This window comes from Mixophyes fleayi, chromosome 2, assembly GCF_038048845.1.
Source record: "Mixophyes fleayi isolate aMixFle1 chromosome 2, aMixFle1.hap1, whole genome shotgun sequence".
Lineage (NCBI taxonomy): Eukaryota > Metazoa > Chordata > Amphibia > Anura > Limnodynastidae > Mixophyes > Mixophyes fleayi.
The window spans coordinates 223,637,416-223,660,835 of NC_134403.1; the positions used below are offsets into that span (position 1 = coordinate 223,637,416).

The 23,420-nt window shown below is 38.4% G+C and overlaps 1 protein-coding gene across 1 annotated transcript in view; it reads right to left on the bottom strand.

The window, feature by feature from the left end:
- Nucleotides 1-15,515, bottom strand: part of LOC142138677 (protein 4.1-like) — a 157,952-nt gene extending 142,437 nt beyond the window's left edge. Inside the window, 1 exon segment of the mRNA XM_075195524.1 lies at nt 15,374-15,515. Coding sequence (XP_075051625.1) covers nt 15,374-15,387 — 14 coding nt within the window. The 5' untranslated portion in view covers nt 15,388-15,515.
- Between the last annotated feature and the right edge of the window lie 7,905 nt (nt 15,516-23,420).

The following is a 23,420-nucleotide window of genomic DNA, read 5'->3' on the forward strand; positions in this document are numbered from 1 at the left end:
TTCATAGGTAGTTAGCAATACACTCCCCGTATTATGCATTTCCTATAAGATTATCAAATCTTATGTGCTAATTATTATACTTGGCATTTATAAGTAGCACTACAGCTTAACCTAATACTAAGGGAATGGTATAAAGGAGTGGCCATGAACAATAAGCATACTTGCTAAACTAACTACTGTGACGCTACTACCATTGAGAACAGGATAAGCCCAAACATTAACAGAGAATATACAAACAGATAGCGAGTATTTTTATTCCTTTTAATATATATTTCGCTTCATTTTAACCAACACCAATAAAAGTTATATTTTATAAATAAAATACTATCATTAGAAAGTATTAGTGCACCTACAATACAACTTTCTTTCTTTTCTTCTCTATAATGGATTCAATGACTGTTAGGCTTCCAACTCAGGGGCACCACAGTGGCTCAGTGGTTATCACTTCTGCCTCACACCGCTGAAGTCACAAGTTTAATTTCTGACCAAGGCCTTCTCTGTGTGGAGCTTGTATGTGCCCTGGTTTCCTCCCACACTCCCATTGACCTACTGGTAGGTTAACTGGCTGCTGACAAAATTAAGCCTCAATGGGGCAGGGACTGATGTGAATGACAAATATTCTTTGTACAGCACTGTGAAAATAATAATGAGGATGTGGCTGCAAAACACTATACTACCATGCCCTACATGGTCTAATCTGCCGAGACAACATTGTTCCAGAAATATTGTGTTTCGTTACATTGCAAAATGATGCTGCATTTTGATTTCTGTTTTGGAAAGTAGGGGGCTTTCTCCTGGCTACAAGAGTCGAATCAATACTTAGCAACTGTCTTCACTGTTCTCCATCTATTTGTGTAGAATGATGGCTTGTTGGAAATGCCTAACACTATCTAGACTGACAACCAACACAATATATTCTCCTAGAAAATATATATATATATATATATATATATATATATATATATATATATTATATAATGTTAATACCTTCTTTGTAATGGCGAAGCCACTTTTATATTTTCCGTTAAACTGAATTTTTTGAAAATTGTATCCTCTTTTGGTGCAGTGGTAGGGGATAAAAAAATCTTCATCCACACTCCAGAATTTATTCCTCTGGAGAGGGGTATCTATTAGCTAATTTAAGATATTGAGATTTAAAAGATGGGATATCTCTTACCTGACCATTTCTCCTTCTAGTGTTAACCATAGTCCAATCGTTATCAAACCTTTTAGCCCTAAAATCCCTCCTATTGTTCCATGTGCTTGTTGGATTCCATCTAGATATTCTATTCTTATTCCAATCATAAATCTGATTAAGGTCATAATCCTTTTTGTCCCTTTGATATTTCCTTTCTTTCAACTACTTCAGACTCCATTTTGTCTAGTTTCTTTTGAAGTACAGCTTCATTTATCTTAAAATCCTCTTTGGTTTTAAATTTTTCTACCAATTGTTCCTTTTCTTTTAATTCATTCTTATTTTTAGATTTTTTTTGCTTTTCATATATAATTCATTTCATCAAATTAAAGGAACATTCACTGAGAATCCTTTCCCATTCCTTTAAAAAAAATGGGAGTTCTCTGTCCCAAATGTCCCTGGGAATACGTTTAACTCTGATGTACTCCTCTAGACCTGCAATATCCCACCATAGTCTCATCTCTTTAAATAATAATTTTTCAGTATCCCAAAAAAATTGATCCATAGAATCAGATGTATCAGAATATTATTCACAATAGAATTGTCATTAAAAATCTTTTGACAGAATTCTGTTCTCCTTGTTTCAATATTGGATCTAAACATGTTAAACCACCACACCAGCTGCCAAGTCTAAGGTGCAATTTATATAAATGTACAAAGTAATTAGACACAACGGCACTCAGTGAAACCAATTAAAGTGCTCAAAAGTGCTCTATATTAATATAACAAATCACATACAGTAGACTGCTTGTCTTCAGGGCACCAGATGCAGATGCAAGAAACCTAGATAGACATAAGAAGAAAAGTGCCAAACATAGCGTGACACCACAAATATTAAGTGGATAATCTACACACAATTTCTATATATATATATATATGTATATAAAAAAAAATGAAACACATACATATCTACATACATATACATACACACATGATGGGGGGGCATGCAGGGCAGCAGGAAACCTCATCAATACAGGATTACATCATTACAGTAAACCAGGACATCTGGCATGGCTGATAGCATTTCAGGCTCACTCAAGATAAAGCAGATTGTAGAACATGTAAACACATAGTGGCTTTTTAATCAGCATAAGGTTTCTTTAACAGAATTTTATTTTGTAAATAGTAAACATTACTCAACAGAAAATTTACAGATAATGTACTTATGACAGAATCAGCAAAAGCATGCAAAAATTCAAAACAGACCCTAAAATGTTTTAAATTACATTAGAAAATTAATATAAAATTAGTGTTCATATGGGGTCATTGGTATTACAACATTTGACATGTGTATGTCATCAGAACACAAGGTAGCAATGTCATTATTCCAGGAGAATAAGTCACTCCAAAAATGGGAAAAGATGATCCTAGAACTCAATACAAGAGACACCTAGCAGCCACAAATCTGTCTTTTAGAGTGGGTAGTAGAACCAACATTAAATAAAATCTGCATTTTGACGACTCTGAAATAATCAGAAAATGGCACGTGTGTGATTTGATACAAAACTAATGCTTTATGCTCGTTACTAATAAAAGAGAATTTTTTCATCTGTAAAGTGGTCCCAGTTATGTAATCCAATGGTTTTTGAGTAGACAGTAATATGGCAGTCCGTATTTAAAAGACTACAAAATGTGCACTTTTCATGGGCAGCTGCCATGATTGTCTATGTTTCTGTGTCTCCCTCTCTTTCCCTGGAAAGTTTCAGTTTTGGTTTCTCTAAAGGGAATCCCCTTCCCATCAGTTTCTGTTTGTTTCATTTCCTGCATGGGAGTTTTATTCCATTGCCTCAGTTTAGTTGACTTTTTTGCTATGGTTTTTAACAATGTGTAAATTATGTATGCTGTACAACAGTAATCGAGCATCAACTTCATTATTTTTTTCTCCACTATGCAACAGAGTAACCTGCTGATTTTTTTGTGGTAGTAATGTATACATTTTTTAAACACTGCCCCAAAAAATGGGATCTCTAATGTTGATTGAACCTAGTGTTTTTAATTCTATTTAAAAAAAAGTGCATTTTTGCTGTAACGCAAAACGTGAGGCAGATAAAGAAATTTGGTTTGGATTTTTGGATTCGGGAGGAAGAGTTACTTTAGGGGTCCAAATTTTCTGGTGATTCCTTAATAAACACCCGTGATACTTCAAATAAACTGGATAAAGATGCCGCGATTAGTAAATTATTTAATAAATTGAAAAATCAATATTTAATCCACTAATTGTCAGACAGTCGAGATATTTGGCAGAATAGTTGTTTTGACATCCTCTCTTAACTAAAAAAAATTCAAACAAATCTCAGATGGGTGGTGGACACCCCTGGTTGAACTGACATGGAATGACCCCTCTGTATAACCTCATGTAGCACCCTAGAAATAAAAGGTTAATAATAAAAAAAATCTTGTAATTTGGACTATATAATATATATTTCCAACAATAATTTTCTGGTGATTGTTTAATATAATGTGATTATGATGTATTACATCATTGTCCAACAGAAAAGGGAAGTTCAGTGCAGTAATATGCATATTTCATACATGCAAACATAAACTTCTGATCCTACAACACACTCCAATAAAATAAATCCCAGCTAGGGAGCTGTGCTCATTGAAATGACGTGAAGCAACAGTTTTTGCAGTATAAATACATTTAAACAAAGAGAGAAAAAAAAGAAACATAGAAATTCTATACAATTTGCCTAAGAAAACATTCACTCTTTAAAGTGCACATGTGAAATAAGTACAAAATGTGGATTCAAGTATACAAAAAAAAGCTTCCCTCCTTTGGCGATACATACCTTTTACTCCCAACTTTGAAAGGTTAAACCTGTAGAGTGCTGCACACAGGGAAAGAACAATACAAATAAACACAAACTGAAGGTGTCTGTGTCAGCACAGACCCACAAACATTCCCAAAATCAACACATGGCTCAGTGGGCTGCATTGTTTAAAATATAATGTTCCTAGTGAAAGGGAATCTTATTCAGTTATGCTCCCTTCAAAGGGCACCAGCTTTTGTTTGATATAATTCTGATGCGGCTAAATTTGCTGGACCTCAAACAATTGTGTATTCGTAGCAAGAGATGGGGCAACACAAATACATGCTAAGAAATAAAGATGACAATTATGAAAACGATCATCAACATATCAACATTGTGGATCTAAAAGTAAACCAAAATATATGAAGCATATTCACTTCGTTCAGCAATATATATTTACTTATTGCTACCTCAACTCACAACATGAGATATTTTGAATGCAGACCATTAATTACAAACTTTCCATCTACATAGAACATATACAATATTATATATATCTATATAAATATATATATATATATATATATATATATATATATATATATATATATATATATATATATATATATACACACACACACATACACACACAAACATACATATACTCACACACACACACACACACTGTTGATAAGAAAATATTCAACTTGCTTTTTCTGGTATAAAGAAAGCAACTATGAACTATGAAAAAAATCCACAACACATTTTCTGCCCAGAAACACAACAAGTAGACTGTTGGTCGCTATGTTCCTACTGTACACATAATGAGCTACTACAAATCAAAAAGATAAAGAAATGTGGACATTCAAATTACAAAAAAAGATATATTTTTGCTACTACTTGTCACAGAAAGCTATTGCTGAGAAACACAAAAATAACATTAAAATATATAAATATTATACATTTAAATATGACACTGACCTTTAGACATCAAGCATTAGCAATGAACGTCTTTTTTTCTCCCAGCTACACCCCAGGTGCCTGGTGCTCTATCAGTTAATAGGCTATCATACCTCTACAAATGCTTTCTCTCCACCTATCTGGTTTTCTTTATGTCACCAGGAAAACAGAGGGGAGGTGGTGAATTTAATCCTGATCCCTTGTGGGTGATTTAAAAACAACAACAACAAAAACCCTTCCACACACAGGCTGGGGTCTACACACTATTCTTTCCCTTCCAATCTATTCTACTGCTGCTTTATTTTGCATACTATGGGAATATTTACAGGAATACAAAAGAGGATCTATTGTGAGACAGTGTAATGGAGGAGTAAGGGGCGTATCGAAGTGGGGGATGTGGCCGAGGAGGCTTTGTTTAGGATGGATAGAGGAGGGTTTATTTATTTTGATGGAGTTCAGGCTCAGCTGTAACCTGCAGTCTCCAGAGAGGTTAAAAAAAAACAAAAGATGAAAGTCACAGCAGAGTCATAGGAAAAAAAAACATTATGGATGTATTTAAAAATAAACAAGATAATTTGTATATACATTTATTCTTGTATCTTTATGAAAATAAAAATACACATTTCAAGAAGTGTCTTCATATGTAGTGCGAATGGCGTTCACCACCAGGAGTGAAAATATTACTATTCTGGAGCCATAAGAAACTCTGAACAGCTTTGCTGTGCAGAACAAAAAGTTACGGAGAATTATTTACTATGCCACTGGCGTTTTTTGTTTATTTTTCTTTTATGCTTCCAACAAATAGGGAATGGAACTATTTCTGTGTCAAGAGCAATGAGTCAGGAAGACTTGGAGAGTCACAAAACTGGCAGGAATACTGGGCATTGGCCCCCTGGTGGTGGTAATATTAAAATATTTATTTGAATGGACAATTAACAACAAAATCAAAAACAACAGGCTTTAAACAGGAATTATTTAATCTACATCACTGTCCATACCCCCTACTATTTAATCAGCCCCCATATGTAACAGCAGGGAATTAAGAGCATGGATAGTGTACATGCATTGCACACAGCAGCCGATTGGACAGGAGCTGTGGCTAATCAATCAACTGCCAAATATGCAGCCTCAAGTTTGTACCTTCTAGCCCAGGCGTCAGGGAACTTTTTTTTTACCTTTTACCCCAAAATATATTTAGATACATAGATGTTACCCCCTTGATTTGAAAGGAAAGAAATCATATACCGGTATTATTAAATATTGGAATTCAAAATTGTATTGAATCTATTCAAAATTCCTTTAAAATCTTCAACTTCAAGTTTTAGAGAAATAATATTGCTTCATTTTTGATACGAGAGCATCAATATTGAGGCATTTTGATGTCAGAGCAATTTGGATACAGTCTTCAGCATCCAATCGATTTCTCTGCTATGTTTTTATGTTCGTTAGAGTGGAAAATCCTTGTTCGCAAAGGTATGTTGTTGCAAAAGGCAGCAACTTTTTGACTGCCTCCTCATGTGCAATTTTGAATGCCTTTGCAGCTGTTGACATCCAAAAATTTTACAGATCTGCTTTGTTTTCAAATGCAATACGTGCTTCATTATTGCCTCGAAGCTCAAGAAGTGCCTCTGCCAACCCTTGAGGCTCTTCTGGTACAACAGGAATTTCACATTTAAAGGAATCTGTCAGTGCAGGTAACGGTAGTGAACATGTGAATAGTATGTCCACCAAAAGGTTTACTCATTGTAATGATGACTAAATAGTAGGAATGTTCCCAAATATATACGTTTACTTTGAACATTTCATGAGGTAGACAAAATCAACAATGTGTACTGATAATTGCAACCAATTTATCAACTTTCATTCATTTACCATGGACTCTTACAGGATCATGCATTAAAAAGACAATGCTCGCACTGGTGACTTCAGTCAACAGAAATAAAAGATAGACACAAGCTCTTCACATTGTTCCCCGAAGTGAATTCTGGGTGAAGCTTGGTATGGCATGGTGCCAGAGCTGACATGTGCTAGCTACTATGAGTCAATTATTCTGTTGCAAAAAATGTGTTTGGGGCTCTATAATCTGGGTGGAAAGGGTATAAGTCGGCGGTTCCCAAAGTGTGCGCCGCGGCTCCCAGGGGTACCGCGGCACTGTCACAGGGGTGCCGTGGGCCAGCCATAAAAAAAAACAAACAACACAAAAACTTACCAATCCGCGCGGCGCCGGGACCCAGCATCCTCCTCTCTCACGCAGCTGGCACTGCGTGAGAGAGGAGGATGCTGGGTCCCGGCGCCTCGCGGATTGGTAAGTTTTTGTGTTGTTTGTTTTTTCTATGGCTGGCGCGCGGCAGAGGGGGACAGCGTGACAGATAAGGAGGACAGCGTGAGAGGAACAGAGGAGGGGGACACAGTGTGAGAGGTGCACACAGTGTGAGAGGGGCAGTGGAGAGGGACACACATGAGAGGGGCAGTGGAGGGGGACACATGTGAGAGGTGCACACAGTGTGAGTGGGGCAGTGGAGGGGGACACAGCGTGAGAGGGGCAGTGGAGGGGGACACAGCGTGAGAGGGGCAGTGGAGGGGAACACAGCGTGAGTCGGGCAGTGGAGGGGGACACAGCGTGAGTCGGGCAGTGGAGGGGGACACAGCGTGAGTCGGGCAGTGGAGGGGGACACAGCGTGAGTCGGGCAGTGGAGGGGGGACACAGCGTGAGTCGGGCAGTGGAGGGGGACACAGCGTGAGTCGGGCAGTGAAGGGGGACACAGCGTGAGTCGGGCAGTGGAGGGAGACACAGCGTGAGAGAGGAGGGGGACAGCGTGAGAGAGGAGGGGGGACAGTTGGGCAAAGGAGGGGGAACAGCATGGCAGAGGTGACAGCGTGAGAGAGGGCAAAAGAGGGGGGACAGCATGGCAGGGGAGGGGGACAGCGTGAGGGGCAGAGGGGACAGCGTGAGAGAGGGCAGAGTGTCTGGATGCAGAGGGGGCAGAGTGTCTGGGGGCAGAAGGGGTAGAGTGTCTGGGGGCAGAGGGGGCATTTTTACATACAACTAAATAAGTATTTCTGTCCTGACCTAAATACTTATTACAATTTTTTGACCCAACTAAAACAAGACTGCTCAGTAATTATTTTGGGAGGGGTGCCTTGAAAAAAATATGGAGACTCTAAGGGTGCCGCGAACTGCAAAAGTTTGGGAACCATTGTTATAACTAAAGCTACATCGGCCAATGTGGCTACTTTTGGTGTAAGTTGCTCTATGGGCCTGAACCAGAGAGAAACATTCAATATATAGCAGACATGAAATGGAAGGCTTGGCAGTGGTGGAAACAAGCCACTAACAAGCCATTCATCCTATTTTAAATGTGCTTTTCAAATATAGTGGCTAAAAAGCACATAAATGGCAACTAGCCCCAAGTTACCAATTAAGGGTACCTAAGAAGCAGGCGGAAAATAAGTAGTTCCCAGGTAATGAATTGTTGCAAACTGAAAAAATGTAATAACAAAACCTTACAATTATGGTTTATTTGTGGTGCAAGTATCTTACTATACGACCATGGTTTTACTCCTCTCTTCACACTATAAACACCATATTTATTACATTTTAATAAAAAGAAGTCTTACAAAGCATTTTAACATTAATGATTACTAATACGGAAGATTAGACAACATTTGGAGAAGTTACCATTACAATGTAAAATAAATGTTTAAATTTAACATCTGTAACATTTTTGCATTTATGTAAAAGGAAATTAACCATCACTTGATTTTTTTAACAACAAAATAAGCCACATTCACCTTAATGTTTAGCGCTGTATAATATTTCAGTGCTTTTGTAAATAAGGGATAATAATAAAGGAGGATGCCTGCGCAAATCTACATTGTAGAGTCTCTCAATACACGACCCTGGTATTCTAGAGATGCTGGTCCCTATACTTCTGATGGATGGTCTTACCAACTACAACAGTAATACATGGAGAATAAAGAGTATGCAGGAGAAACCAACATAACAAATTTATAGGAGACTGGATAAGAAAATATGATATACTGTATTCACATGAACCTGACAATAAAATAAATGTCCCTTTAAATGTGTGCATATAAACAAAGTATGTGTGTATGCAGTCCTTTATTTCTATGAAAAATGTATAGGTACTTCACATTCAGTAACAAGTACTCTTGAATTAAATAAAGATTTAAACATCTGGCACTGAGCAACTTTAAATACCAACAGAAAAGAACTACTGTACGTATGGTTTTCACATTCACCGCTCACACACATTGCAGACGTACTAAGCAGACAATGCAGGATCATACACAGAGATACAATGTACACTCAGCCTGTCACACATGCGCGCTGTACACCTACCTACACACTGCTACATACAGGTTTAGATATATAGCACCGGTTTCCCGCGCTTCTCTTTGGTGCACGTGATCTCGGTTCCGTTACCGCGACCCACCCGGCAACTAGCACCTCGTGCCCCAAGCCAGTAAACACTGGAGTACGCGCCTATTGGCTGAGGGACTCTCGGTAACAGGGAAGGCGTGGCTACCGAACCATTGTCTGAAACAGAGGTGTGCAAAAGGGCCTGCAGCAGCCATCTTCACTGCGGGCAAATACTTTAATAGGGCATAAGAAAGCGAATATGAAGCGGACATTTTACCATATACTGTTAGTCTTCAGCCCTACGGCTGATGACTAACTGTACGAGGAGGTTTTCTTTCAAACACCAAAAGCCACCAAGCTCCGTCTTGAACATATCATACATAACCTTTTACATTCGATGTGATAGGACATAGCACCTGAGTTACAATTGTCGAGAATTTTCTATCTGTGCGCTACTGTCGCCAGCTGGATAATGTGCGTATTACATGCAAGGATTATCGTGTGGTTTCGAACTTTGCTACTTTTTCTACATAATGTTCATTAGTCTTCCTAAGCAGTTGCTTACAAATACATATATGTAACATAGTGATACTTTCTAGCATTGAGCATTACATACTGACTGTAAATCAGAACATTTGGAAACTCAGCTAAAAAAATTAACAGAAGTACTCACCGTTGAGAAGCACAGAAGGTTGAGTCCAAACAATTACATGAAAAGATAAAAAATATTATTAATATCATTATAATACCATTACATATAAACTTAAACTAGTTGTAAAGTATGGTGATCGTTTACACACTATTAAACAATGCTCCACTAATAAGAAGTTATTACAACAATTTAGATATGATGAACATGCATTTACTTTAGTGGGAAGAAGTAGGCAAGAAATGAGTTGTGCAGTTTGCTACAAAAGAGACAGAGTAAGGTGGAACTAAACCAGAAACAGTTTTTATATGTTATATAATGGGCCAGATCACCCTCATATTCCACCAAGCTATTATGTAGACCAGCAATGGGCAACAAGCAGCCCCCATCGGTTGCTCCCGATTTTATGAGGAGGAGGAGGGAGTTAACTATGTTATCCTTCCTTCCTCTGTTGGGCCCCTTTGAAGGGTGGAGGGACACTTTAACGTTGCCTATCACTTATGTGGGCTATCATGGAGCATATAAACGTTAGTGTGGTGGGCCTAGACTTCTAAAATTAAACATTAAGAAAACCTTATAAAATATAGACCTCTGACAACAAGTCAACTACACTGCTCTGGCCCGATTGCAGGTTTATCTGTTGCAGGAAAATCTGCAAAGTCATGCAGTATTGTAAGCGCTCATGGGTAGGTTCTTCTACCCCATGTCTGTACTCTGTGTCTCATGTCCGCCCACTCGCTGTCCCTATTTTTTTGCATCCTATGCAATTTGTTCTGTTAATTGCATACATGCATTTATTATTCTTTTTATCTGTACCCATTGCTCTTACCTTTATGTACTTATATAATTATGTTTTATGTTCTAACTCCCTATATGGTGCTGCGGAAGTCTGGTGGCACCTTAGAAATAAAAGATACTAATACAAATGCTACATGGAGCAGCTCTGGGGACTCATCTTCTGCCCAAACTGTCCATATTATAATCCACACTGTTTTGCATTTTTGTTTTTTTTAGCATTTACAAAAATAAACAATCAGAGCAATGCAGCGTTCTTGGTCTTACTATATATAGAGAACAGGGCCACTTACTTTGATAGATATGTTAGTAGCATTCATTTCAGCCAGCAAAATATGATATCATAGGTCTAATAAAAGTCAATATAACATTTCTCACTGACACATATGAAAGACATCTTTTGAACAGAGTTTTAAAACAGCATTTTCAGTTTGTGTGTTTAGTTCAATATTTTAGAGTATGAGGTGTAAAAACAAAACAGACAAGCAACTTGCTTGTAAATCCATTTTGGGAAGGTGTTATTGTATTTAGCAAATATTAAAAAAGAGAAATTATTGTAAAGATGGTAATGGTGCAATACCTGGAAAAGCTTTAATATTAAATAGATGCAGTTTGAAATACTGTTTTCTAAGTAAACTAATCAGATATAAATTTGATTCTATACTGATGCTCACATCAAACAAAACAATAAAACAGTAGAAATGTTAAATTCTCTTTTAAAGTTTTCACTGTATGACATTTTTAATGGACAACAGCAAACAGCTCTGTACATAATACAATACAACTTGTCTGCATCTCAACAACAACAAGCTTTGTGATCAAAGTAAAACAAGACTGAGGGCTAGATTTACTAAACTGTGGGTTTGAAAAAGTGGAGATGTTGCCTATAGCAACAAATCAGATTCTAGCTGTCATTTATTTAGTACATTCTGAAAAAAATGACAGCTATAATCTGATTGGTTGCTATAGGCAACATCTCCACTTTTTCAAACCCGCAGTTTAGTAAATATACCCCTTAGGCTGGGTACACACTACAGTGTTTTCAGCCGATTATCGGGCCAATCAAACTATAAAAGACTGTTCGGCCCGATATTGCATTAGTGTGTACACAGCAAAAATTATTGTTCCAAAGTACATTGTAGAGTTTCATATGATTTTTAAACTGGACTAAAAACGTCGATCCAATTCTGCAGTGTGCATCCACTTACGGCCAGCAGCGTCCATAGATCTCTATGGCTTGTGCAGAGTCACAATATTTTCAGCCGATAGTTATCACAGATAAACAGTACAGATCTGAAGGTAAATTGTGTAAAACATGTATAGTATGTACACATGAATTGGCATGCTGATTGGGATTTTTTTTTTCTGTTGTTGGTAAAATCGTTAAAGATGTTGCAATGGGAGAAGTTTTTTGTAGTGTGTACCCAGCTTTAGTGTAGTCTACAAAAAATAAATAACTCAAATTAAGGCAGCTGTTACTATAATATCTATGAATATTAAAAACACAGATGGATTCATGTCATGAAAATGCAGAAGTTTTCTTCATCTGAGTATTGCATGTTTTCAGGATCTTATGCATACCTAAATAATTAGTGGACCAGTCATTTAGACAGATATGAGATCATATTAAAAACATGATAACCACAAACGTAAACGGTTGTAATCGTTAAAACGATTACCACAAATCCGACACCAAGGAGACCTACAAATAAAATTCGAATTGAGGAAAAAAACAAATTAAATATAAACAGACTTACCTGAAAACCGATGCTCCAGATCACAGATGGGACCAGCATGCTGACCGCAACTTATTCCGACTGGACAGCTCTTCGGCACTACAATTTGACATCATCGAGACCTGTATGAATGTTAATTTAAAGTGGAAATGTCGGGACCAAGCAGGTTAATTGTTTAAACACTTAACCCGACATTGCCGCTTTAAATTAACATTCATAGAGGTCGAGAGGACGTCAAATTGTAGTGTCAAAGAGCTGTCCAGTCGGAATAAGTTGCAGTCAGCATGCTGGTCCCATCGGTGATCTGCAGCGTCGGTTTTCAGGTAAGTCTGTTTATATTTAAATTGGTTTTTTTCTCAATTCGAATTTTATTTGTAGGTCTCCTCAGTGTCGGAATTTACAATATCGTTTAAGTGTACCCAACCCAACGTAAAAAGTAAAGCAATAAGTTGGGAAACTGCATTGGTTTTTAGAAAGTTGTTAACAGGTATAAGAAACCAGGAAGCATAGCTGAATGATTACCTTAAAATATAATACATTTGAGAATGTACGCAAAAGAATAGAAAGCTGCCGCAAGATAAAAAAAAGTTTAGAGACCTGGTAGCACATTATAAAAAAATACAAAGGCTTTCATGTCCTATAATTCATAACCTATCTGATCTTGTTGCATTGCTTAACTTGGGCTGGGGAACTATCACTTCTGTTCACAAACAACACAGCAGCACTATATTTGCCATATATGGGGGCACAGGCTTGAGACTGCAATGTTCAGGGGGCAGCAAATATTATCGATTACAAATTATTTATATATAAATGCCTTTACACCACTATCCCACTCAGCTATCTCTAAAGCCAAACACAATGTTTAGCGTCAGAACAGGGAGATAAGAGTATATTGAATCATAAAATATATATTTTACACTGTACAGAATATTAAGACCATGCTTCATGCTATGGAATAAGTTAAAGCTTTGATTTTAAAGAAATATCTACTGCACGGTTTACAAAATGTACTGTTCATACTGAATCTTTCATAAAAAAGGTAGTTTATAACTTCCAAAGTGCATAGGTAAAAAGTATGCTTTCCTCAGTTATCTGGGGATCAATGCTCTTTTACATATTCCCAAAATTGAGTAATCCTCACAGGTATATTCCAGCCATGTTGAACAGTCACAGAATTGTGACACAGCTGAAGATGCCTGCATTGGCGTTTAGCTTTAGTAGAAATATAAACAGTTTAACATTTCAGGTTTATTGCATTGTTTTATTATGATGCTTCCCTACAGTATGCTAATGAGACAACTCTAGTATTAAGTAATTATAATTCCTTTCTATAGTGATTGAGACAAGAAGAAAATAAAAAGAAGCATGACAAAGAAGAATTGCATCAACACAAGCAAACTTAGAATTTCAAGCTTCAGCTTTAAATACATAGAAAAATATAAGAGCTCTCCTGTAAATGTAATGTAGGAGATGGAAAATACATAATAGAAACAGAAGATGTAAAACAAGAATGAATGTAGTAAGAAGTGAAAAAGGTTAATGGTGCTATATAGGCGCTTTACACACACACACACACACACACACACACACACACACACACACACACACACACACACACACACACGACTGGGCAGGATGGGGGCACAGCTTATTAAATATACAATAAACATGTAATTAATTCCCCCCCTTAGTGCCTAAACCATTGCTATGTGCATGACAGTAGTATCAGGAGGAAATCATATTTTGACTGACATCTATTTTTCTGTGGACACTATTTGATAACTGTTCCCAACACTGGTATGGGAATGAGGCAGCGAAATGAAGAATAAAACACAAATGAAATTGAAATTGTCAGGAAAGAAATTAAAGAGGAGATGAACTAGTTAAATATGGGGTCTGACAGAAGAGTGCCATTGGAGAAGCAATGATTAATGAAAGGAGAAAAGACAGGAAAGGTATGTAAAGAGGAAACTGAGAAGACATAACAAAAAGAAAGGGGATTAATAAAACAAGATAAAACGATCAAATTTTATGAGAAAGAATGGGGACCCACAGTATCAAAAGTGTATAATTTGCAGATATAAAGACACAGGTGCATACATTAGAGAACAGAGAACAAATCATAGTTGTTATGGGAATCTGCATTATAGGGAGTGTACTGCAGTGTGATATGTATAGGATTAACATATTTTCCTCCCATAAATGGGCTTAATATCAAGAAAGAATTCTATGAATCCAATATTAATCTCTCTCCTGATGGGACAGTAGTGTCAAAATAAAGAACATTATTAACCACACATAATGGTAATTTACAACCCCATCAAGTGTTCCAAGTAAACAAATAATTAAAAAAAAAACAATTTACATTGATTAGAGCATTTATTAAAGTCCACATAACGCTCTCTCAATTATACACATTCAGACCTGTTACTCCTAAAACATATAGATTGTATCTATTTAACACACACTGTTCTATTCTACATTGAAAGAAATTATAACTGTACCTAACTGAAGACCTTAAGAACTAATTTTAACCATGGAGTAAGATTTCACGGGACCCAACAATTACTATAAAATATAATGACCTCCACATGTTTAGTTACACTTGATTTTTCAAAACCAATATTTTTGCGATCATATACCCCAGGCTCGGAAGAAGGATCTGGCTACCAAATTGCTATAGTTCCTATTGAGTCATATATTGTGTGTTACATACTGAAATACACCTGAAACTAAACAGACGTAAATGTAGGTGCCCAACCTTCCAAACTCGAATCATTATGCAGTGTCTGCGAGTCTTTATCCCAGGAAGTCCCCTAATTGCTGCAGTACTTAGGTCACCCATTTCCTGCAGGATACCGCTGTCCTCAACCCCTTTCCTACGATAGAGGGACCTACCTGACTGACGTCATCAAGGTGCTTATAGAGTCATTCGAGGCTGACAGCCCGGGCCCCTCCAAAAGCACTGAAACCTTCCTAGTCTGACGCGATTGTCCCACACCGCCCCCTTCGTGACAAAAGCCCACCCAGTACTGCTTTCCTCAGCTCTCATTTGCCGAGACTAGGAGGGGCTCGACAGCTGCGCGTCTGCCTTCCTCTGTGGGCGGAGCTATATGCAGTTCTTTGCTGCAGTGACATGAGCCGTTAACCCTTTATTTGCAGGTTCAAAAGTGAGTGGCTTTCCATGTATCAGTAGTCAGGGTGGATGACACATGCCTCGCCCAGATGAAAGATTGTGTCAGTTATGCCCAAATCATCATGGATCTCCTAAAATTCTAAGAAGAATATATTTTACAGTTTATGTGTGGTTGAAAACACACAAATATATATATATATATATATATATATATATATATATATATGTGTGTGTGTGTTCTAATGAACTTATTTGTGTGACGATATCCTAAAAATCTATCTATCATGTATCCTTACTGATTACTACCCAAAACAGCCAGCATAAAAATCTTAGTACTTTAACTATACATTCATGCTGTCAAAATATGTGAATAAATAGTGTTATGGTAAGAATCCCATTGAATCAGGAACCCAGAAACCGGATACAACAAAATTAATCCTCTTTTTATTTTCCCAGACTATGCTCTCCTCCTAGTTATTATCCACCCATTATGGTTGCCAGAATGGGGCTCCAAGTAACTTAACCATCCATTCCGGCTGCCAGAATAGGGCTCTGAGTACTTTATCCACCTATTCTGGTTGTCAGAATGGGGCTCCGAGTACCTTAGCCATCCATTCCGGATTGGCTCTCTGAATACCTTAGCTACCTACTCCGGCTGTGCTCGAATGAGGCACTGAGTGCCTTAGCTATTTATATATAAAACAGATAGATAGATAGATAGATAGATAGATAGATAGATAGATAGATATCTTCATATACATCAATTAGCCACAAAATTAAAACCACCTGCCTAATATTATGTAGGTCCCTCTCGTGCCGCCAAAAAACCCTGTCCCGTCAAGGCATGGACTGCACAAGTCCTCCTAATGTATCCTGTGGTGTCTGGCACCAAGACGTTAGCAGCAGATCCTAAGTTGCAAGGTGGAGCCTACATGGCTCGGACTTGTTTTTGCAGCATATCCCACAGATGCTCGATCAGATTAAGGACTGGGGATTTGGAGGCTAAGTCAATACCTTGAACTCTTTGTTATGTTCCTCAAACCATTCCTGAACAATTTTTGCAGTGTAGCAGCATGCATTATTATGCTGAAGGAGGTCACTGCCATCAGGGAATACCATTGCCATGAAGGGGTGTACTTAGTCTGGAACAATGTTTAGGAAAGTAATACTTGTCAATGTAACATCAACATGAATGCCAGGACCCAATGTATCCCAGTAGAACAGTGCTCAGAGCATCGCACTGCCTTATCTTCTTCCCATAGTGCATCCTGATGCCATCTCTTCCCCAGGTGAAAGACGCACATGCACCGGGCCGTCCACATGATGTAAAAGAAAACATGATTCATCAGATCAGGCCACCTTCTTCCATTGCACCATGATCCAGGTATGGCACTCACGTGCTCATTGTAGGCACTTTTGGCTGTCAAAAAAGGGGTTAGCATGGGCACTCTGACCGGTCTACAGCTACGCAGCTCCATACTCAGCAACCTGTAATGCAATGTTCTGACACCTTTTTATCATAGCATTAACTTTTTCTGCAATTTATGCTACAGTAGCTCTTCTGTGAGTTTGGACCAGACAGGCTAGCCTTCGTTCCTCACGCGCATCAATGGGTCTTGGGTGTCCATGACCCTGTCACCAGTTCATCGGCTGTCCTTCTGTGGACCACTTATGGTACAAATCACTGCATACCGGGAACACCCCACAAGACCTGCCACTTTGGAGATGCTCTGACCCAGTCATCTAGCCACCACAATTTGGCCCTCGTCAAAGTTGCTCAAATCCTTACGCTTGCCCATTTTTCCTGCTTCCAACACATCAACTCAAGAGTTGACTGTTCACTTGCTGCCTAATATATCCCACCCTTTGACAGATGCAATTGTAACAAGATAATCAATGTTATTCACTTCAATTGTCAGTGGTTTTAATGTTGTGGCTGATCGGTGTATATAAACAGTATTAATAATAGAGATGGGCGGGTCCGGTTCTCCGAGAACCGAACCCACCCGAACTTTGGGTATCCGAGTACCGAGCTGAGCAGCTCGGTACTCTCCCGCCAATTCCGAATCCAAATCGAGGCCGAACGTCATTGTGACGTCGTCGGATCTCGGGACTCGGTTCTCGCGATACTTCAACTTTATAAATACACGCCTCCACAGCAATCCATCGCCATTTGACAGAGGGAGAGAGCAGGGTGTAGTCATAGGCTAATTAGAGCAGGGACAGAGAAAGAATACAATATTGTTCTTGCAATTGCTCTAACCAAAATCGCTAGTGCAGAGAGGAGGATAGAGGTTTATTATTTTTTCTTCATATTTGGCACTCCCCAGCGCTTTTGGGTTGTCCCCCATAATTGTGCATTAATATTTCTGGCTGTCAAAAGTCATATCTGTCAGCAGTATCTACTCAATAAATGTTAGCACTCCTCAGTGTTTTTGGGGTGTCCTCTCTAATTGTGCATTAATATTTCTGGCTGTCAAAAGTCATATCTGTCAGCAGTATCTACTCAATAATTTTAAGCACTCCTCAGTGTTTTTGGGGTGTCCTCTCTAATTGTGCATTAATATTTCTGGCTGTCAAAAGTCATATCTGTCAGCAGTATCTACTCAATAATTTTAAGCACTCCTCAGTGTTTTTGGGGTGTCCTCTCTAATTGTGCATTAATATTTCTGGCTGTCAAAAGTCATATCTGTCAGCAGTATCTACTCAATAAATTTTAGCACTCCTCAGTGTTTTTGGGGTGTCCTCCCTAATTGTGCATTAATATTTCTGGCTGTCAAAAGTCATATCTGTCAGCAGTATCTACTCAATAAATGTTAGCACTCCTCAGTGTTTTTGGGGTGTCCTCTCTAATTGTGCATTAATATTTCTGGCTGTCAAAAGTCATATCTGTCAGCAGTATCTACTCAATAAATTTTAGCACTCCTCAGTGTTTTTGGGGTGTCCTCCCTAATTGTGCATTAATATTTCTGGCTGTCAAAAGTCATATCTGTCAGCAGTATCTACTCAATAAATGTTAGCACTCCTCAGTGTTTTTGGGGTGTCCTCTCTAATTGTGCATTAATATTTCTGGCTGTCAAAAGTCATATCTGTCAGCAGTATCTACTCAATAATTTTAAGCACTCCTCAGTGTTTTTGGGGTGTCCTCTCTAATTGTGCATTAATATTTCTGGCTGTCAAAAGTCATATCTGTCAGCAGTATCTACTCAATAATTTTAAGCACTCCTCAGTGTTTTTGGGGTGTCCTCTCTAATTGTGCATTAATATTTCTGGCTGTCAAAAGTCATATCTGTCAGCAGTATCTACTCAATAATTTTAAGCACTCCTCAGTGTTTTTGGGGTGTCCTCTCTAATTGTGCATTAATATTTCTGGCTGTCAAAAGTCATATCTGTCAGCAGTATCTACTCAATAAATTTTAGCACTCCTCAGTGTTTTTGGGGTGTCCTCCCTAATTGTGCATTAATATTTCTGGCTGTCAAAAGTCATATCTGTCAGCAGTATCTACTCAATAAATGTTAGCACTCCTCAGTGTTTTTGGGGTGTCCTCTCTAATTGTGCATTAATATTTCTGGCTGTCAAAAGTCATATCTGTCAGCAGTATCTACTCAATAAATTTTAGCACTCCTCAGTGTTTTTGGGGTGTCCTCCCTAATTGTGCATTAATATTTCTGGCTGTCAAAAGTCATATCTGTCAGCAGTATCTACTCAATAAATGTTAGCACTCCTCAGTGTTTTTGGGGTGTCCTCTCTAATTGTGCATTAATATTTCTGGCTGTCAAAAGTCATATCTGTCAGCAGTATCTACTCAATAATTTTAAGCACTCCTCAGTGTTTTTGGGGTGTCCTCTCTAATTGTGCATTAATATTTCTGGCTGTCAAAAGTCATATCTGTCAGCAGTATCTACTCAATAATTTTAAGCACTCCTCAGTGTTTTTGGGGTGTCCTCTCTAATTGTGCATTAATATTTCTGGCTGTCAAAAGTCATATCTGTCAGCAGTATCTACTCAATAAATTTAAGCACTCCTCAGTGTTTTTGGGGTGTCCTCTCTAATTGTGCATTAATATTTCTGGCTGTCAAAAGTCATATCTGTCAGCAGTATCTACTCAATAAATTTAAGCACTCCTCAGTGTTTTTGGGGTGTCCTCTCTAATTGTGCATTAATATTTCTGGCTGTCAAAAGTCATATCTGTCAGCAGTATCTACTCAATAAATTTAAGCACTCCTCAGTGTTTTTGGGGTGTCCTCTCTAATTGTGCATTAATATTTCTGGCTGTCAAAAGTCATATCTGTCAGCAGTATCTACTCAATAAATTTTAGCACTCCTCAGTGTTTTTGGGGTGTCCTCCCTAATTGTGCATTAATATTTCTGGCTGTCAAAAGTCATATCTGTCAGCAGTATCTACTCAATAAATGTTAGCACTCCTCAGTGTTTTTGGGGTGTCCTCTCTAATTGTGCATTAATATTTCTGGCTGTCAAAAGTCATATCTGTCAGCAGTATCTACGCAATGGATTCAAAGCAGTCCACATATGATCTAAATGAGCAACCAGGTTCTGTCACCAGTCCTGATGTTAGTGTTCCCAGTACGTCATCTGGCCAAGGCGATGTCAAACAACAGAGTGTTTTCAAATTAGTGCAAAAAACAAAAACCAAAAAAAAATTTACTGTATTGAAGCGAAAAAGAAGTGTAACTGAGCAAAAGTTAAGTGACGATAAAAAAAAAATTGCAAGCATGCCATTCTACACACGCAGTGGCAAAGAGAGAATGAGGCCTTCACCTTTGGCTATTAGTGGCAGATCCCAAAAAGTTACCCAGCCTACAATTGGTGCACAACTACTGTTACGCGTCAAAGCCGAGCTGCAAGATAACAGTGAGGCATTACAGGAGAATATTTGCTCTGATTCACAAATGACAACAATCCCTGTGGAGAGTCCATCCAACAGTGGGATGTCTAATCGTGACCATTCTGTTAGTCTACCCATAAAGAAGGGCCCTTTCAGCAGTTCTGCTGATATGTGCCTGAACAGCCCGAGTGTAGCCGGTGATACACCAAGTGAGGATGACACTTTGTCTTTAGAAGAGGATGTGGGGGAGATTTGGGTATCCGACGATGAGGATGCGGTTGATTGTGTAAGTCCTGCAGCAGTGTGGCACCAGTGGGAGCAGTTCTGGCATGTGAGGTTCTGGCACCAATATGCACTTTCCAAACACAAGCAGGGATGACGCAGGGGGCAGACCACAACAGTTTGACATCTGGGCTGGTTTGAAGGATTTGTCAAAAAAATGTGTGACCTTGACCATAATTCCAACCAATCCTACTATTAACATGCAAAGGATGGTGGAGGGCCTATCAGGGATTAAACTGTATTTTTCATAATTTTCACTAATAATGTTTGGGTGTAATATACACCCAAAGACGAGTGCTCAATTGCTAAGAGTCATTGATGGAGAGGAAGACAAGCAGGCTTGTCTGTAGAATTTGCAGGCAAATTGTGCTGCGTTATATAGGTAACACCCAAAGAGAAGAGCTCCATTGCTCCATTGCTAATTGTAATTGCTGAAATAGAAATAATAGGGCTGACAGTCTTGGTCTAAATCTGCAGTTACATTTTATTGTACCATAGCTCACTGCGAAACTGGAGAGGTGGCAGGGTTTAGTGATAATCTTCCTCCAACAATACTAATTCATCCCAATATCCCAATATCATAGAAGTCTGTGTAGTATGATGTAATTGCTGATAATGGCCTTCCAAAGGGAATGACTAGTTGATTTTAGGGCAGAGCTGTCACGGTTTTTGGGCAATTCTTTTACAGCACAGCAAATATCAAAATGTTTAGCGGACTCATCTGCATCACCACTGGGTGTCTTGGGAAAGCAATTTCTTTTACTACAAGCAGTTGCCAGAGAAACTGAAGGAGAAGACGTCCCAACAAGATGTTGATAAGTCTGGGATCCTTGCAAAGAAAATTAAGTATTTCATCTACAATTAAAATATAGTTAGCACATTTACTTTGTTTTATTGCACACTATAATTTTATGTAGCACCTTTTCAAAATCTATTATTAAGGCAATCACTTGACTCAAGCTAACCGTGTCTGCACTTTCTTCACAGGTAACTACTTCGCTGGACTAAAGTATATTCCCCTCAAATGCTAATCTTCTTGCAGCTGCTGTATTCTCCTACATGCTGTTGCAGAAACCACAAATTGACCCTAAATGTTTATGGACACAAACAGCATCTCCTGCATGTCATTTTTCAAAAGTTCTGTAACACCAAGTTGATAGTGTGTGCAAAACAGGAAATGTGATGGAATTCAGCCCCGCTGTAATGCTGGACCAATATTGGGGTCGTAATCAGAAATGACATATCCTCAGGAGACTCCAAGCAGGATTAGCCATCTTTCAATGACATCCCTTAGTTTTTGGAACAGTTTGTCAGCTGTATGCCTCTTAGTGAAGCTGCTGATACACAGAGTAGCCTACTTCTCAAAAATGTGATGTACCTGGGTACATGCTGCTGCTGTCCATGCTGGGGAAGGCGAATGACCAACCCAGTGGGCTTTCACAATCATATAATATTTTGTTTGCCCAGTTACGCTTGTACACATATCTGTGGTTAAGTGTACAGTGGGTAGAATACCATTTTGTCACCCAATAATGACATTTTTAGTAAACTTTCGGTACAGGAGAGAATTAGCTTTTCTAGTAAAATGGTATAGTGATGACATTTGCTAACAGGGACATAACACCTCAATTAAATGTCTTAAACCAACTGTATTAATAGTGAACATTGGACGCAGATCTAACACTAGCATAGTACCCAGGGCGTCTGTGATCCGCTTTGCGACTGGGTGACAGGTTTCATTCTTGCTTCCTCTTGCAGAGGATTGTTTAACTGCCAATTGTTGGGGGGGAAGACTGCAGGTGCTGGGATGTAGATGAGAGAAGGGAGGTAGATTATGCTGGAATGCTTGTTGTTATTTTTTTTTTAACCGAAGTTTCTGATTTTCCCAACAGTTTTCCAATAACTCGCTGAAAAATGACGAAACATGGATGAGGATCCCAGATGGTTAAGGTCCCTACCTCTACTGAGTGTGGCTTTCAAAATGCTACAAATGGATAGACAACTCTTGCCAGGATTCGTGTAAAAATAATTCCACACTTAAGAGTGGATTTTTGGTCTTATGCCCAGGCATGACAATGGCCTTTTTGTTATCACTGGCAAGAACTGCAGCAATTTTTCTTTTCAAGTGTATGAAAATCATATTGTGACATAGGAGGTGTTCAAAATTGAATAAAAAATGACTGGAAATTAGTGTTACTGAGGTTAATAATAATGTAGCTACAAAATAATACCTAAATTATGTTATTTTAGCACCAATAAATGTAATTTTTATAACAAATTGCAAAACAAAACCAAACAAAACCAAAACCAAAACCAAAACACGCAATGGCGGTTTTGCAAAACCAAAACCAAAACCAAAACACGACGGTAATCCAGATCCAAAACCGAATCCAAAACCAAAACACGGGGGTCAGTGACCATCTCTAATTAATAACACTGCTGGTCTGCTCCCAAGAGAACAGACCAGCACTGGCAATTTAATAGAAAATAGAACGTTTTTAATTTCACACCAAAAAACAAGTTGTTCCACCTGACTTTTGTTTCTTAAGATTTTCAAAATATACACATGCATGTGCACATATTTATATGTACGTGTGTGTGTGTATACATTAGAGATGGTCACTGACCCCCGTGTTTTGGTTTTGGATTCGGTTTTGGATCTGGATTACCGTCGTGTTTT